The 18633-nt window shown below is 45.4% G+C and overlaps 1 protein-coding gene across 3 annotated transcripts in view; it reads left to right on the plus strand.

Moving 5' to 3' along the window:
- LOC148533750 (cytochrome P450 2C5-like) overlaps positions 1 to 17832 on the plus strand; it is a 66324-nt gene extending 48492 nt beyond the window's left edge. For all 3 annotated transcript variants that reach the window (XM_088467333.1, XM_088467334.1, XM_088467335.1), the window contains 3 exons: positions 7398 to 7582; positions 14325 to 14466; positions 17559 to 17832. In XM_088467333.1, coding sequence (XP_088323459.1) covers positions 7398 to 7582; positions 14325 to 14466; positions 17559 to 17737 — 506 coding nt within the window. In that variant the 3' untranslated portion in view covers positions 17738 to 17832. The remainder of the gene's footprint in view (positions 1 to 7397; positions 7583 to 14324; positions 14467 to 17558) is intronic.
- Positions 17833 to 18633: the final 801 nt, after the last annotated feature.

Consider the following 18633-nt stretch of genomic DNA (forward strand, 5'->3'; position numbering starts at 1 on the left):
GGTTACACCCACATATCCCTGAATTTCAGTCTTCACCCACTGTGGAAGTTCCTACTGCCAGTTCTGCTCTAAGACATTATGTGCAGATTTGGAGACAAGTTCAGAAGGCATCACATAGCTATAAAGTCTTTGCTGATAGAAAATGTTCCGATGTGCCCAAGTTTTCTCCTGGTGATTGTGTTTGGCTTTCAACTAAAAACTTGAGACTCAGGGTCCCCACCATGAAATTTGCTCCTCAGTTCATTGGGCCATTCCGGATTGAATGGGTCCTTAACCCTGTGGTGTGTAAATTACACCTTCCTCCTAATCTGCAAATTGCCAACACTTTTCATGTCTCTTTACTCAAGCCACTAATACTGAATCGTTTCCATGCCAAGATTCCCTCAACACCACCAGTGCAGACTACATGGGGAGTGGAGTTCAAGGTTAGATCTTAGATTCCCGTTGGTACCAAGGACGATTACAATATCTTGTGGATTGGAAAAGGTATGGTCTGCACAGCTTCCATTCGAGATTTCCACAGAAATCGAAGGGGCGTCCGGAGTCCGCCATTAAAAGAGGGGGTACTGTCAGGAATACTGCTATCAGGTCCTGAAGCAGAGCCCAGTCTTTCTTACCTCTGGTCTCCGCTTCATGTACCTGGGCAGCCGCCATCCATCTTCATGGCAATGCTCCAGCCGCAGGTCTTCCTCTACATCCTGGCTGGTGTTCCTCGTACAGTGTGATGTCATCCGCCAGAGTTGTCGGTGGAGTCCTCAGTTCATTGGCGCAGCCATCTTGACATAGCCAGGGTCCACCAGTGATTCCGGGGTCTTTAGTCAGCTGGGAGTCTGTCACCAATCAGCAGCAGGCACTGCATATATAAACCCTTCTTGGATGCTCATTCAGTGCCACTACAATGTCTTCTCAAGTCCTAGTATTTGGCTCCTGTTACCTTTTATGCCTTGGATTTTATTTGCAATCCCGTGTTCCACTTCTTTGTCAAAAGTCGCTACTCTGGGTACTAACCCAAAGCCCTAAAGGCACACACCTGTCTCTGTGATGCACTCAGTGTACTACATCTGGAGTTTGACGCATCTTTGTTTATTCAAAACCCACATGCATCGCAAGCCAAAGTTACCACAGTCTAGCTGGATAAATTCCTCTATACGTTGACCAAGGATACTTGTCCCGTCTTGCTGGGTGTACCAGAGTTACTTGGACTCAGGATTCCTGCATCTGTCCATTGAGGATATTCAGTGTCATCTGACTAGTGCCCTGCTTGTCATGAAGTTCCTACACTAGTCGTTCATCTCCCAATATGCTGTTACCTTCAAGTCACAGATTCTCAGGACTCACATGTTCTCTCATTCTGGACTGTTAGTCTATTACTACCCATCATTTCCAGAAATGTCCTGCCTGTTCCAATAAAACCCTTTATACTTCATCACAACTGGATTCTATCTTATTTATCTTATGAGGAAAAGCTATCTGAAACCTCCTCAGTTTCTGCCACCACAGCCCAGCCCACACAGCCTGCTCCATCACAGGTGGCCAATCTTCCTAGAGTCATGACACTTTGTACAGGTATGCAGTTGGGATGCCAACAGTCTAAATGCTGACTGAGGATTTCTCAAGCATCTTCTGTAGTTTAATGGTTATCACATTCGCCTATCAAGCAAAAGGTCCCTAGTTCAAAACTGGACAGAAACACATATCTTTGGGGGTAAATCCTCTTAAATTACATCTGCAGCTCTTCCCCCTAGAAGTTCTTATTCAGGAACATTGTTTTGGTCCTTTAGTGCTTTGGTTTGTTCATAACCACTGGCATGCGTGATTCCGGGGCTGATGTGACTCTGATACACCCAGATTTGGTGCGCTCCGAGAACATTTTACCGGGGAGAACAATGGCTGTGCAGGGGGTGGGCGGAGTACACTCTGTGGTACCCCTAACCAGGGTTTATTTAGACTGGGGGCGCAGGTAGTGGAATCCGTGATACTGGGGTACTTGTGGACCTGCCCACCATGGTCTTATTGGGGACAGATCTGGGGAAGATGTCTGCTACATATGTGACTGACCAAAATGTTGCCCCTGATGTAAACTTGGCTGCAAATAATTTTTCTCCCCAGCTAACACAATACCAATATGTACTAAAGTGTCAATATGTACTGATGATACTGCAGGGAATAACGCTTTTCAACTTCACAGGACAGGGACTGAAATGTGTGATTATGCATGTTCTAGCATAGAACCAAGTACTGTACAGTTAGCTAATGATTTTACAACTGTCGTCGCAGTGACTACGCGCAGTGCTGCATGAAGGGAAGAGTGTTTGTTAGCCCCCGCAGATGCAGAGGCAACAGCACTGAAAGGGTGTGTTTCTTTAACCCCTGCACATGTGGAGGGCAGTTTACTGGATGGCAATCCCCCTTCCTCCCTCCACTTCTCTCCTGTGAGAGCAGAGGAGGGGGGGGGCAGCCGCCCAGTCCACTGCCCTCCACTGACCAGAATGTGTTTAAAGTATGTCTAAACACAGACCCAACTCTTGATATGGGCTCAGGCTAATCAGATGTGTACAGAAGGGGACTAAAATTGGATATTTTGGGAAAATGGGTTTTTCGTATAGGGAGCACAATGTCAGCACTGAGCATTCCAATGGAATTATTGAAAAACAATTGATTGTGCCTGAGTCATACAGGGATGGTTCACTGAAGGTGGCTCACGTGATTCCAAAAACGAATGGACTTGTGGAGAGCCTTAAGAGTACCCTAAAACAAATGTTGTGGACCTTTGTGGAGTCCCAGGGTAGAGACTGGAAAAGGTTCCTGCCGCGCCTTCTCTTTGCATACCACGAGGTGCTGCAGGAATCCACTGGATTCTCACCCTTTGAACTCCTATATGGGCACTGTGTGAGTGGCCCTTTAGATCTGATCAGGGAAGAATGGGAGGGTAAGATGGTTACTTCTGAGCAGTCAGTGGTACACTAAGTGGTACAGTTTTGGGAGAAGCTGCAATCCCTGATGGGGATGGTACAGGATAACCTGAAAGCTGCACAGGCGAAACAGAAGAGGTGGTACGATCGCCTTGCGAGAGAGCGCATACTTGAGGTAAGGCAGAAGGTTCTGGTCCTAAACCCATTGCAGGCTGCCTGGCAAGGCCCCTACTCCATAATACAGCGCATCAATGATGTAGATTATGTAGTAGCGCAGGTGGCAGGCTGTAAAAGACAGAAAATATACCACATTAACATGCTGAAGGCGTATCATGACAGGGAAGCTTGTGTTGCAGTTGTGTGTAGCTGGCCTGAGAATGAGCAGGAACCTGACCCCGTTAGACCTGGCAGTTGCTGCCCAGGAAGGAGGGTCTCTGACAGAGCATTGCCGAGGTGAGACATTGTCTGCAGTACTGCTAGGTCAGCTAGCTGACACCCTACACCAGTATCAGGCACATTTTACAGGGAAGCCTGGCAAGACACACCTAGTGGCGCATCATGTTAACACTGGCACCCAAACCCCATTGCGACAGGCAGCCTACCACACCTCCCCAGATGTGTGTTAGCGTCCATGAAAAGGGAGATTGATGAGATGCTGCAGCTAGGGGTGATTCAGAGGTCTCATAGTTCATGGGCGGCCCCTGTAGTACTGGTTCCCAAGAAATGTGGGCATACCCGATTCTGTGTTGATTATACAGTAGGAGGCTGAATGAGGCCACAGTGTTCGATGCCTCCCCCATGCCTAGGATAGATGACTTGCTGGATCAGCTGGCCCAGGTGCGCTACATCACTATCATGGATCTCAGCCGAGGGTACTGGCAGATTTCATTGTCTCCTGAAGCCTGGGAGAGGTCTGCATTTATCACCCCATTTGGGCAGTTCGATTTCCTCGTAATGCCCTTTGCGATGAAAAATGCCCCTGTGTCCTTCCAGCATCTGGTCAATGACCTGCTGGCAGGCCAGGAGGGACATGCAGTAGCGTACCTAGGCAACATTGCTGTGTTCAGCCAGACACCTGGGACACCTTGATAGTGTGTTGCGCAAGATCACTGGAGCAGGTCAGACGAACAATCCAGAGAAATGTCAGCTTGGCATGAGTGAGGTGCAGTACCTAGGATATTATGTAGGGGGAGGTACTCTGTGTCCAGAACCGAGCAAAGTGGAGGCTATCACAGCATGGCCTACCCCTCAGGACAAGAAGCAATTAAGGTAATTCTTGGGGACTGCGGAGTACTACCATAAATTCGTACCCAATTACAGTGCCCTTGCCAAGCCCCTAAACAATTTGACCCAAAAGAAGCATCTGAATCTGGTTACATGGATGGCAGACTGTGAGCAAGCCTTCCAAGCCCTGAAGTCTGCCCTGGTTCAGTCTCCTGTGCTGCAGGCCCCGGATTTTAAACGCAGGTTTATTGTGCAGACTGATGCCTCTAACTACGGTCTGGGAGTTGTCCTCAAGTAGATGGGCAGGGAAATGAGCACCCAGTCCTCTACCTGAGTAGGAAACTGCTCCCCCGTGAGGTGGCATATGCCACGATTGAAAAAGAATGCTTAGCTATTGTGTGGGCATTGCAAAAGCTGCAGCCGTACCTCTATGGGAGAGACTTCACGGTAATCACTGACCATAACCCGCTCAGCTGGTTGAATAAAATATCCGGGAGTAATGGCAAATCTGGCTGCGATGGAGTCTCACTCTGCAGCAATACACATTTACCATCCAACACAAAAAAGGGGCAGAGCACGTGAATGCAGATGGACTCTCCCGACAAGGCAACGAGGTAGAAGCTGTGGCACAGGGAGGTAGGTGATGAATGATCGCCATCTCCCTGTGCCATTTTTAGGAGGGAGGTGTGACCATCGCCAGGGGTTACGGTGATTCATCAAAGCCCCATGTCATGACTTTACGCAGTCTGTGTGCTCTGTATAAAGGGTTTGTATTATTATAATTCCCTAAAGTATATATTTCAGGAATGGCTGCTTGCCATGAATGGATACAGTATGTCAAAATTGGATTGCATGAACTAATTAGAGCAAATGGCCAAGTGACACGTGGTCTTTGAAGCCAAAACTTCCTGACTGTAATGTTTGCTCTCACCATTGGGGGGGGCAATGATGCAAGTCCAGTACGCAGTCACATTGGCTGCTAGAAGGGTCATTTGTAACACCTCATGCTAGCAGTCTTCCTATCATAAAATACCTTCAAGGTCCAGGGAGTTATGAGTGTCAGGTCTGGCAGTTGAGCTAATTTGCATCTACACAGACCCCGGGGAGAACAAAGACCAGTATTTTTGAGCCTGAAAAGGGTGGGGGCTGCTGGGGGATGAGCAGGTCATGGAACTATAATGCTCAGCAGGCCACACTGCTAGTTGTTCACTTCCAGGGAGTAGCTGAGAGCTAAGGAGTGCTCCGCATGTTGGTCTATGGTGGTCTCCCTCCACACAGATTCTCTAAGATCTTAGCATAAGATACCTGATTCTGATACTCTATCATTTTATTTTATCTGTAATCATTTTGTGCATTTATTTTTATTTGTATGTCTTGTTCATTACCTATTTTTCCGGTAATTTAACCCTGGAAATATTTCTCAATAAATCCTAAAACTTTATCAGCGTTACCTCTATGCTTTAATGAATTCATGTGCCTGGAGAGGCCCATGCTATATTTGTGTATAACTGTGAGTTCAAGTGAGATTCAAGTGTCTGGTGAACGTAAGAGCACTATTTTAATACTCTTTGTGGTGGCAGCTTAGGTAAAACCCCCGTCACAACAACCTAGCTACGTCAGGTTGGCGTATCTGAGCGTAGGCTGGGGATGGTGTCGTAACAAGGGGTGTCAAAAGAGGAGGGGGCCATGTGCATTCCCAATGCAGGGCCCCCTCCTCTCTCCCCTGTGGCTAGCAGCCAACTGATGCAGAATCATTAGACTCTGGGCACTAGAGTGTACCCAGAGTGTACTGCACATGCACTGCAGCCATTTTCCGGTGTTCTGTGCAGCGCAGACACCCGACGCGGGACCACGGACAGGTGAGTTTTAGATAATATGGGTGCAGGGTGTGCAGTGCAGTCCCCCCCTGGACCCTGGGACCCGTGTGCCCCGCACCTCCTGCACCCATTATAGATACGCCCCTGGTCCAGAAGATTTCCTCAGCTCGCATTTAGACTACTTTCTTGGAAACTGCAGTTATCTCAGCGAGGAGCAAGGAGAGCACTCTTATCTAGACAGTCGAGAGCAGAGAGGTACCAGGGCCGCTGGGATGTGAATATGCTTACAGACTATTGCCGGTGCCTCAACAGAGATGTTCCAGTTGCAAAACACACACAAAAGTCTTTGAAAAGGTCCTTTCTTCTAGAATATATGTATTTGTGTACCATTTCATATGTATACTATACTTTTCATGCGAATATAAGCCTGCTTTGAAGCAATAAAATTATAATTTCCAAACTTTTATACAATTTATTTATGAACTAAGGCCCTGATTCAGAGCCGGACGCTATTTGCGCTCGCTCGTTCAGAAAAAAAGGGGTGGCTATTCAAATGAACAGTTCGATCTTTACGGTCTGTTCACGCCTCTAGGTCTGAACGAGCGAACAAAACTTGCGGTCGTTTTTTGGAAAACCTCACCCCCTGGCCATTCGCACCATACGTCATGTCCGCTATTTATTAGATTAATCGAGTACATCGACCAGCGTATGAACTGCTCGCTATTCTTGTGGTTGGTTTTTCCTACCACAATCTTGCGAGCAGTTCTGACTATAAAATAACCCAGTGACGTGGTCAATGACGCTGCTGTATTAATTATACACACCCATAAAACGCCCGTTTTGACCTTTAAGCACGTCTGCGTTCTCCACTCCCCGTTTTCAAGCACCTTCCCCTGTTACCACCCACATACGCCTCCTCATGTCACTCAAAATAGCAGGCATTCGCTATTTAGCAAACAAACGATTTTTGGCCGCACTGACTGGTTCGCGCATGCGTATTACGATCCGTATGCATGCGCAGTTGTGCAAACATCTCTCGGAACAAATGAGTGGCCGCTTACGAGCGGCTCTGATTCAGGCCCTATGAGTTTCTTAAATTTGATAGAGCAATAAAACCTGACCTGATTGAGCTAAGTGAGTTATATTTTTGAATTCACCATCCACTACATATAAAAGATCACCTACAGTATGAAAATCTTGACCTCAGAAAAAAAAGTAAAACGCAGACCAGTGTTATAGTTCTTAGCCATAATGATTTTTCATATATTTCATTACACATTTAAACCGCATTCCCATTAGATAAGCCACACCTGCAGTTATGTTTGCCAAATCTATTTAGCCATTGCAGTGCACTAGTAGAAAGCGGTTCCCCTGGTTGTGGATCTAGGGCGACTATAAATATGCTATAGGAATTCAAATTCATACAATTTTTCTTTGTTGACAGAAAAAGTGCAAAATGAAATTGAGAGAGTGGTTGGAGCAGCTCAGCCACAGACAGAGCACAGGAAACAATTGCCGTACACAGACGCCGTCATTCATGAGATTCAGCGGTTTGCTGACATTACACCCAATAATGTACCGCATGCAACTACTCAGGACATCACCTTCAGGGGCTATTTTCTTCCAAAGGTGGGTTTCATATCAGGGAAGTGCAGTCAGGGGAGGCTGAGCCCTGTCATACTCTTTATATTTGATACACAAATTATTAGAATAATACTAAGAAGATATCTTCTTTGTGTATTGTAATCAATTTTAGAGTTAACACTCACCAGCTTTGTGGAGCTCTCTGGGACTGCAGGGAGATGAGAGATCAACAGCTCAGCCTCGATTCTGTATAGTCAGATACTGCTTGCTGTCTGGGGAAGGGGTCACACCATTGGCAGTAAGATGCACAGAAAGAGAGCTAATAGAGGCATGTCTCTAAGTTTGAGTGGTGTGTCTTGAGCACTGATGGACACCTTGGATATGTCATGTGACCAGGAAGTGCACTGCAGTGTTTACAGATCAGAGCACAGTCAGAGAAGACACAGTGATGCAGGTAATAGAATCAATGGACACTGAAGCTTAGTGTAGTGAGGGGAGAGTTACAGTGAGTAAGGGGTGAGACAGGCTCCCAGCACTCAGACCCATTTCCATATCTGCCTCCCAAGCCATTCAGCTTACTGCAAATCAATGTTTAATGTTTAATATTTGTTAGTGCATATCATAAAGTTACAGTTTGTAATGGTTGTTCAGAACAGTATTCATAAAAATGTATAGTTGCACAAAACTTATAAAATTAAACACACACAATACTTTTAATACTTTTAATATTCTAAAAAAGAAAGTGTTTAAGTAAAAAACATTGCAGTGACTATGATAATGGCTCTATATGAGTAACTCAGCATGTAGAGGAATTAGTACAGTATATAAGGTTCTTCTCACCTCTCTTTACAAACAGTGGACAAGTTGTCAAGTGGTCAACCAATTAGCTTCTAGCTAGCATTTATTAAGTTCATTTTATAAAATGTTAGGCAGAAGCTGATTGATTGCTATAGGCAACTTCTCCACTTTAGAAGGTTTGATACATCTCCTTCTAACTGTATTAAAGAAGATCCTATTAAGGAAGCAATGTATAAGCCATTGCCCAGAGGTCGCCATGGTGGTGGTGGTGTTGGAGTGCTTCTATCCTCCAGTTACTACTTCCAGCTCATACCATCTGATCCATCCCTCTCATTTTGTACATTTGAAGGGTCATGCTATTTGACTCATCCAATCTGTTCACCTTCAAGTAGCATTCTTTTATTGTTCCCCTGGCCATACCTTGATTACTTTGCTTCCTGGCTCCCCCACTTCCTCTCTCCTCCAGACCTTCCCACCCTTATCTTAGGTGACTTCAGCATCTTTACCCTCACATTATCATTTGGTCTCTCCCAATGGATCTCCTCAACCTACCATGTGAGTGAGCACTCACTTGATCTGGTCTTTAATCACTGCTGTAACTTTTCTGATTATAGCAAGTTTTTATTCCCCCTTTCTCACTATCACCTTCTCTCTTCTAACATATTTCTTTCTCTGTCTCCACATCTACCTCCTAAGGCTACCATCTCTAAGCGTTACATTGAGGCTATTGACACCATTTTCTTATACTCTCTGCTCAACGCTGTTGCTCACAGACTCACTACTCGCCCTCGGAGATCCATACCTCAACTCTGGCATTACAAATGCACCAGATACCTGCAAAAGTGTTTACGAATCACCGAGCAACAGTGGAGGTATTCACAATCTAAGGCAGACTTCCTCCATTTCAAAATTGCTCTCATCCTACAGCAGAGCCGTAACTAGACTTTTTGGTGCCCTGTGCCAGAAAGAGCATTGGCACCCCATCATTTTTTCAAAGGGACATAATGCACCCAACAAAGGGCCATGGCTTTATGGGGAAGGGCCAGGGAAGAGATGGGAGAGGCCAGGAGATGCTGGGGATGAAATAAGAGGAAGCTACAAGCAAGAATGATAATATACAGAAATTTGACAGGCCCAAATAGCGCCCCCTGACCTGTGGTGCCCTATGCGATGGCACCAGCCGCACTACCCTAGCTATGGCCCTATCCTACAGTGCAGCCCTTTCCCTCTCTAATCATTCATATTTCAAGAGCCTCACCTCCTCCCACTCTTCAAATTCCCAGAGTATCTTTGCCATCTTCAACTTCCTCCTCTGCCCACCCCCTTTTCGCCTCCCCTCCTCATTTTGTGCTTTTGACTTTGCTATCTACAGTACCTTACATCTAAAATTCACTCCATATGTTAAGACATGGCATCCCACCAGACCCTCAGCACTTCACCCCCTCCTTTCCCAGACTACCACTCACCAACAATATTACCAACTATGACATATTTCTCCCATGAATATATGGAGAGGAAGTCATGTACCTCATCTGGTCCTCCCCACCATCCACCTCCTCCTTGACTGATCTCCCCCTGCCTCCCCTGCTACCTCTCTCCTTCTGCTCATTCCCACCTTGCCCATCTCCTCAATCTATCCCTCTCATCAGATACTGTCCCTTCTGCATTCAAGCATGCACTTGTCTCCCCCATTTTTGAAAACCCTACCCTTCATCCTAATACAATCTCCAACTACCGACCAATCTCTCTACTCCCTTTTGCCTCCAAATTCATTGAGTGTACAGTATTGTTTATAGCCACCTTTCTTTTCTCCCACTCTCTGCTTGAACCATTTCAGTATGGCTGCCATCCTTTCCACTCCACTGAAACTGCCTTCATGAAAGTCAGCAATGACCTCCTTTTGCCAAATTCAAGGGCCACTACTCTATGCTAAATCTCCTCTCCACTCTTTTGCTTTTGACACTATAGACCACCCTGTCCTCATGCATATTCTTCACTGCCTTGGTCTACATGATACTGCCCTCTCTTGGCTGTCCTCCTACCTCTGTGACCCTTCATTCTATGTTTTCTCTCATGACTCCGACCCCTACTTCCACTAATTGTAGGTGTCCCCAAGGTTCTGTTCTTGAAACTCTCCTATTCTTCCTCTATGTATACTCTTTAGGTTAACTCATTAGCTCTTTTGGCCTCCAATATCATCTCTATGCTGATGATATTCAGATCTACCTTTCCTCCCCTGACCTTATTCCCTCTCTTCTCATTCATATCTCCAACTGTCTCTCTGCTTTCTCTTCCTGGATGTCCCAGCATTTTCTTAAATTTAACATGTCTAAGACTGAGCTGATGATTTTCAACCCTCACTTCCCACAATTTCATTACCTATTGACAGGAGTTGGAGTTATCCTTGACTCCTCCCTATCCTTCAAACTACACATTCATTATCTTTTGCAGTCCAGCCATTTCCATTTGGAATTTTTCTAGGATCAGACCCTCTCACCCTGGATGCTATGAACAATGCCCATTCACTCACTTGTCACCTCCAGATTAGATTAATGTAACCTCCTATCTGGCTTCCCTGACTCTCAACTCTCTCCACTCCAATCTTTCCTCAATGCTGCTGCTTTGCTCAACTCCCTCTCCGGTTGTTCTACATCTGCCTTCCCTCTCCCTCAAGCCCTACACTGGCTCCCCCTCCCCTTCAGAATCCATTTCAAGCTTCTCACACTCTCTTACTGTCACAAGCCAATTCGCTGCCAATGCTGTGTGAGGTGAACACCAGGCAAGAGTTTGCTGAAGTCTCCTCCTTCCTCCTGTTAGGATCTGTGGTTGCAGCATATTGTTTGCATTTCCAGCCTTAGTTGCTACTAAGGCTCTGCACTAATTACTGCCTGTCTGTGTGCAGTATCAGGTGCACACTAATTGATTCTCTTGTCTGTGCCCAGCCCAGCTGCACACCAGTCTGTCATTAGGGAGGCTTGCTCTGCTTGGGCCCTGTTTCTGTTAAATTCCAGTCAGCCCTTCATTCCCTGCCAGTGATAGCATTTCTCAAGTTTCCAGTTGTGCTCAGTCTCCTGTTCGTCACTCAAGTTCCAGAATCCTGGCTTGCTGTGTTTACCCGCTGCCGTTTGTTTCATTCAGGCGGTCCAGCTCGCATTCTGTCTGCTAGTGCTCTTGTGTCATCTAGGCAACACGACATGCATTCTCATCCTGGGGCGCCTTCCATTGTCCGGCGGCTAGCGTCAACCTGGCAACATTCGCCGCACCTCAGCGTCCAAAGTGCGCAGTCCAGCACACCATTGCTAGTGTCAACCCGGTGACATTGGCCACACCTCAGCATCCAAAGTGCGCAAACCAGCACACCACCACCAGTGTCAACCCAGCGACACTGGCACCTCCACGCCCTTGGGCATACTACACCAGAGACTTACCAGCCCTCAAGGCTGCCTCCACAGCCCAAAAGCTGCATCCAGCCTTCAAGGCTGCCTCCACAGCCCAAAAGCTGCATCACACCTTTGGCCCTCAGGGCACAATTAGACAAGGCATATCAGCCCTCAAAGTTGCTCCCACATCCCAAAGGCTGCATCTCACCCTTGGCCCTCAGGCCATGACTAGCCAAGTAATACCCAGCCCTCAAGGCTGCTGCACGGCCGCATTCAGCCAAGGTATACCAGCCCTCAAGGCTGTTGCAGGACTAATTCCCTATGGTCATGCCCAAAGCCTTAACACTTACAAAGCCCTCTCATTTACATCTCTGACCTCATCTCCCTTCACACACCTGCCCACCCACTTCGCTCAACAAATGCATGTCACCTCTACTGTCAACTGATTTCTTCCTCCCACTCCCACCTCCAAGATTTTGCAGGTGCTGCTCCCTACCTCTGTAATTCTTTTCCTCTCTCTATCAGACTCTCCACCTTTCTACAAATCTTCAAATGGGCTCTCAAGACCCACTTCTTCATGAAAGTCTTCCAGCTCCCATCCTAACCCACTGCTCCATGAACCTTCTTCTCTGTCTACCCCATCCGTGTCACCCTTGTCTGTTTGCCCCTCCCTTTTAGAATGTAAGATAACCGCGAGCAGGGCCCTCTTCCCTCATGTGCTTCTCCTAGCTTTATTTATACTATATATTACTCCTAACTCCATACAACGGCATCTAACACTTGGTTGCTGATGCCGTGCTGCTTATTTTAGTGTTATGATTGCTAATGCTGCAAAGTGTATAAACTATGTCCATGGCCTGCAGTGTTTGGTACTGGTAATAACTGTTTTCTTGTGTACTCATTTGCTTAATGTACTTTGTAAGGAGTTGCGGAACCCTTGTGACACCATATAAATAAAGGATAATATTTATAAGAATATTATTATTAATAATAATAATAACCTCCACATAAAAATGTTATAAAATCATTTGTACGTTATAGTTCACATTAGGTGGGATGATATTCCACCATTACTTTTATAGATATTTTTGTAGGCTGCATTTTAACTTAATAAGCTACCAAATACCTATCTTTTTTACTTTGAATTTTTTTTTAATTACAAGAAATACAGGGGGTCATTCAGACCCGATCGCAAGCACTGAGTGCTCTCAACCAGGTCGATGTTCCCCCACTGGGCATGCGCACGTCGGAGCCGGCTCCGACGTGCGCATGCGTGAGACCCGGCTAGCGACGGGCGCTCCATCGCTAGGAGTCTCGCACCAAAGGGGGCAGGCTGTCGCTGGTGAGTGACAGCTGGCCCCGTTTGGGAGGCAGGCAGGGGGCATGGCCGGCCAAATGGAGGCATTACCAAAGGAACGCTTGCCATTTGGGGGCGGCCCCACTGACATCAGCAGTGATGTCAGTGGGGAGCTTCCTGCTTGATCAGTCAGAGTCCCAGGGAGGGGCTTGCGAGTGCCGAGACCCAACCTTAGGGTCTCATCGCAAGCCCCGATGGTTGCGATGGTCTTGACCATCACGACCATCATCCTGGTCGGTCGCTAGAGCTGTGGGTGGTAACCCACAGCTTAGCGATCGACCAAGAGGCGGCACTACAAGATGCAAGTGGCCGCCCTCATTCAGAGCGATCACTTGCATCTAACGACCACCTCTGAATAAGGTCCACAGTCCAGTGTTTATTAGTCAAAATCTATGGGGTTCCTTTAGCACATGTACACCATGTGATCACCATATGAAAACACTCTTTGGGACCAGTGTGTTTTGGGTTTATAGGATCAGTTAAAGACTTAGGGCCTGATTCAGGCCCGGTCGCTAGATGCGGCCACTTGCTCCCAGCATATGCTTTTCCGGCTAAGTGACGGCATGGAAGTCGATCGTTCGCATAAGCACGCCCACTAAGTCTTGACGTGCGATCACTTAGTGTATGTAGATGTCCATCAGCATGTCTTAGGATGCCCACTAGCGCACGTCATCTCCAGGAAGTGTCTGCACCCATCAGAACATTGAGGACCATCGGAAGCGATCACTGTGCTTGTGGTTGCCTCTACCCTACCGCAAGCACTGCGAGCACTTCAATGTAAAATAAAACCATGTGACGTGTACAATGACACCTCCATGCTAATTATGCACACCCATAAAACGCGGTTAAGACGCTAAGACACGCCTGCGTTAGCAGCACCACTCCCCCGTTCACAAGAACCTTCCCCTGTTGCCACCCACAAACGGCACATTCTGTCACTCAAAGTAGCGGACAGTCTTTGTACTACGAGCGCACGATTCCCCATCGTTGAGACAGGCTTGCACACACGCACTGCGAATTATACGCATGCGCAGATAGGTGACTATCGGCCAGTGCGAGCGGCCGCAGCTTAGCGAGCAGGTCTGTATCAGGCCCTTAATCTGTCCAAAGTGTCAATCCACATATGTGACAATAACCTAATCTTTCAGCCGATGGACTGGTCAGATATGGGCTCTGTATAAAGTGTTCTCATTTTTTCATTTTATTTATCAGTTACATAATGGACAACTTGTAAATGACTGTTTTCCCCCAGGGAACCACTGTGATGCCAATACTGTCCTCTGCACTAAAAGATGCCACCTACTTTAAGAAACCAGAAGAGTTTTACCCAGAACATTTTCTCACCCCAGAAGGACATTTCAAGACTAATGAAGCATTCATACCATTCTCTATGGGTAAGACTAGTTCTGATCAGATTTTTGGCCACTTGTAAATGTTACTTGACTGGTCCTTGGTCAATAGCACAGATTTGTGAAAAAAAAGTTGGAATGTAAGGATTTACAAACAGTTTGTCACACCCTGATCAAATTGTGTGACTTACCTTGCCATTTTCCGCAGGTCAGGATTTCTGCCTGACTTTGTTAAAGAATCATGCACTGAAATCACCATCATGCACTATGTCAGCTGATAGCATTCTTCCAGTGGGAGTGCTCCTGCCTCAGCTGACCTTTAGCAGCCTATCAGGGACTTGCAGAAAATTCATACCCCCTGTGAGAACTCCCATTGGTGCCAGAGCAAAGAGTTGCTTCCTTGTGTTAACTGCTATTCTGTGGCTCCTATGTGCAGTAAACCATTACTGCTATCTGGACCCATATCTACAGTTGCTGTATCCTTGTGATTCCTGTGTCCTGTACTGCTGAATTCTGGTTAGAGGAATATCAAGTCTTTACAGTGTACTCACTCAGTAAGCATCTCAGTTGCTGCCTATTCTCCAGCCCAGTGCAATCACCAGCTGCACTGATTAGAGGATTCCTTGGTGATTTAACTAATTCCTTGGTGGTTTAACTCTCAGCCTGCTGTAATCAGCTCAAGCAAGTCTGTTCCTGACCTTGGCTATGTTCTTGACCTGCTTTTGTCTAATCCCTGGTACTGCATTTGGTAATCTAGTTCTGACCTTTGGCTTTCCTCTGTGACCTGCAAACATCTGCTCTCTGGTACCATCTTATCCGTTTCATTCTGACCCAACCTGTTGACTATGCTAAAAGTCTTCTCTGCTTTATCTAGAGTTCACCAACATCTGTATAGGGGAACCTATTCTGAGGGCCGCGACCTGTTTGTCGGACATAGCCAAGTCCATACCTACTTGCAAGGGTCCCTGGTGAACACCGCTGGCACAATAGACTCCGCACCTCGGAAATAGGTCTCACCAATTCCTATAATATGGATTGCATCCATTAGCCACCCGAGAGTTGTGAGGCAGTTATCTTCAAAGGCTCTTTGAATAGGAGAAGATAGAGCTAAAATATTGATGGTCTTTAGTAACCGTAAATTCTAAGAATGGTATTGGCATTAGCCTGATACTAGAAACTTGATATAATAAGAAAAAATTATTAAAAGCCCTTAAATTCTCAATTTACTGTAGCAGACGAAATTCACCATCATTATCCCAACTATATTGCCATTATACTGTGTACTTCTGCCTCCAGGTGCAAAAGTCCCAGGCTGTAGATGAAAAACATACAAACCTGGCCACAATTGTCATTCAACAGAGAGGGAGCCCAAATGTAAATGCACGACAAGCCAACAGATGTCTAGGGCAAATAATGACTGATCTGCTTTAAATTCTGAACAAAATGATCCATGAACTCTACATTTGGGGGTTCCTCAAGAAGCCAGAACTAGTCAGGTTCATATGACTTTATCTTCCTGAATTGTACCTGAAAAAAAATGATTTTATCCGAATGCTTATTTAAAGATCCCTTAAGGAGGGTTAAGGAAGCTGCAAGTTATATTTTAAACTAAGGCCATAATCATCTGGCTTCCAGAAGCAAAATAGTCGACATTATGAATAAATTGTTGGGTGGTGTTCTGCAGTATTGACATACCCTGGGATAGTTTATGACTGCCAAAACTTCACTGAGAATGATCAAGGTCTTACATCAGCCAAGAAATAGTACTGAGAATTCCACCAGTTACAAAGGTGGTGTAAGAGTTTATTAAGCTTCTAATCTTATGTCTTTTCATGTACTGGAAAACACTTTATAATCTCTCCCTAAGACTTTTTACAATTCACAATGAGAATAGATATTTCAATCTGTAGCTGGTTCTTTATATTTGTTGGACATTCACAATGTCGAAAGTAATTGTGTCAACATGAGAATGTTGACATGTCCGTAAGGTCGACATTGAAAATTTCAACATTTTCATAATGTGACATTGACCATGTTGACATTTAGCAAGTCAGCACTGATGTCATCTCAACATTGCTAGAAAGTACAGTAAACAAACTGTTTTTCCTTTCATTCTGTTCCTAATCCTAAAGGTAACCTTAACACTAATGGCAATCCTAATGGTAAACCTAATGCTAATCGCAATCCTAACGGTAACCCTAACACTAATGGCAATCCTATCGGTAACCCTAACACTAATGGCAATCCTAACGGTAACCCTAACACTAATGGCAATCCTAACGGTAACCCTAACACTAATGACAATCCTATCGGTAACCCTAACACTAATGACAATCCTATCGGTAACCCTAACACTAATGGCAATCCTAACGGTAAACCTAATGCTAATCGCAATTTCAACGGTAATCCTAACCCTAATGGCAATCCTAACAGTAACCCTAACACTAATGGCAATAATAACAGTAACCAAAATGCTAACCAAAATGCTAATGGCAATCCTATCGGTAACCCTAACGCTAATGGCAATCCTATCGGTAACCTTTACGCTAATGACAATCTTATCGGTAACCCTAACGCTAATGGCAATCCTAATGGTAAACCTAACGCTAATGGCAATCCTAACGGTAACACTGACCACAATACTAAGTCTTATGGAAATGTTGAAATTATGACAATGTGGGCATTTTTATGTCGACTTTACACAAGACGCCTCCTGCGGCATTAGTATATTTTGGCATCGTAGCTAGCGCACAACTCTAAGTCACCCCCATAGTCACAAAACAAGGTATTTTTCTATATTATTTAGATTGGCTGATAAGCAACATTCAGTTCATTTGTTCAGATAAATTAGTGCATTATTATATGTGTTATTAATGTTATTTACATTTTAAATTCAATTTATAGTGGATAAGACTGGAAATGTGCATATCGTCAACAATGTTTTCATACAATAACATGTTTAAAACAAAGTATCTTCTTATTTTTAATAAGTCAACTCTTCAGAAATAGTTGGATATGTTTCTGTAAGTCAGACTGGTAACAGAATAGTAGAAAATAAACTACTTCCTAAATGCAATGGGGGGAAGACCCTCTAGCAGTTATATTGTATTAATGTCTCCTGTTGTTGTCTGTCCCAGGTAAAAGAAGCTGTGTTGGGGAAAATATGGCTAAAATGGAGATTTTTCTGTTCTTCACAACACTGCTGCAGAACTTCACATTCCAGGCTCCTCCCGGAGCGCAGCTGGACCTCACCCCTGCATTTGGGTCTACTAACGCCCCCAAACCTCATGAGATCTGTGCTATACCTCGCAGATAGAACGTGCTTTCAGACAAACTCATTTGAAAATACTGTATGTCCTGTTTGTCTAGAATTGTAACATCTAATTTTAACTAACAGTATCTGATATTCATATTTTAGAAGGTAATCATTACTAATGTCATCCACTCCCGCCTCCAAGATTTTGCCCGTGTTGCTCCCCACCTTTGGAACTCTCTCCTTCTCCCCATCAGACTCTCCACCTCTCTACAATCCTTCAAACGGGCTCTCAAGACCCACTACTGCATCAATGCTTTCCAGTTCTCATCCTAACTTGCTGCTACATGCTCCTTCCTCCCTGTCCAGGGCTGTAGCTAGGGTAGTGCGGCCGGTGCCATCGCACAGGGCACCACAGGTCAGGGGGCGCTGTTTGGGCCTGTCAAATTTCTGTTTATTATCATTCTTGCTTCTAGCTTCCTCTTATTTCATCCCCAGCATCTCCTGGCCTCCCCTATCTCTTCCCTGACCTTTTCCCATGAAGCCATGGCCCTTTTTTGGGTGCATTATGTCCCTTTGAAAAATGAGGGGGGCGCCAATGCTCTTTCTGGCACAGGGCACCAAAAAGTCTAGTTACGGCTCAGTCCCTGTCTACCCCATCTCTAGCATGCCTGTATGTCTGCCCCTCCCTTTTAGAATGTAAGCTTTTACGAGCAGGGCCCTCTACCCTCTTGTGCTTCTCCTTACTTTATTTTCATCTACTTCTTACCCACCACTAGGGCACCTAACACTTGGTTGCTTATGCTCTTTTGCTTATTTGGGTGTTATGGCCACCAATGTATCTATGTATAGTATATTATCCATGTCCTTGTCCTGCATTGTATTGTAGTGTATTGTACTGTAAATCACTTTTTTGGTTATGTACTTTGTAAGGCACTGCGGAACACATGTGGTGCCAT

The sequence above is a fragment of the Taudactylus pleione genome, unplaced genomic scaffold, assembly GCF_031769625.1.
Source record: "Taudactylus pleione unplaced genomic scaffold, aTauple2 ptg000070l, whole genome shotgun sequence".
NCBI classification, from domain to species: domain Eukaryota; kingdom Metazoa; phylum Chordata; class Amphibia; order Anura; family Myobatrachidae; genus Taudactylus; species Taudactylus pleione.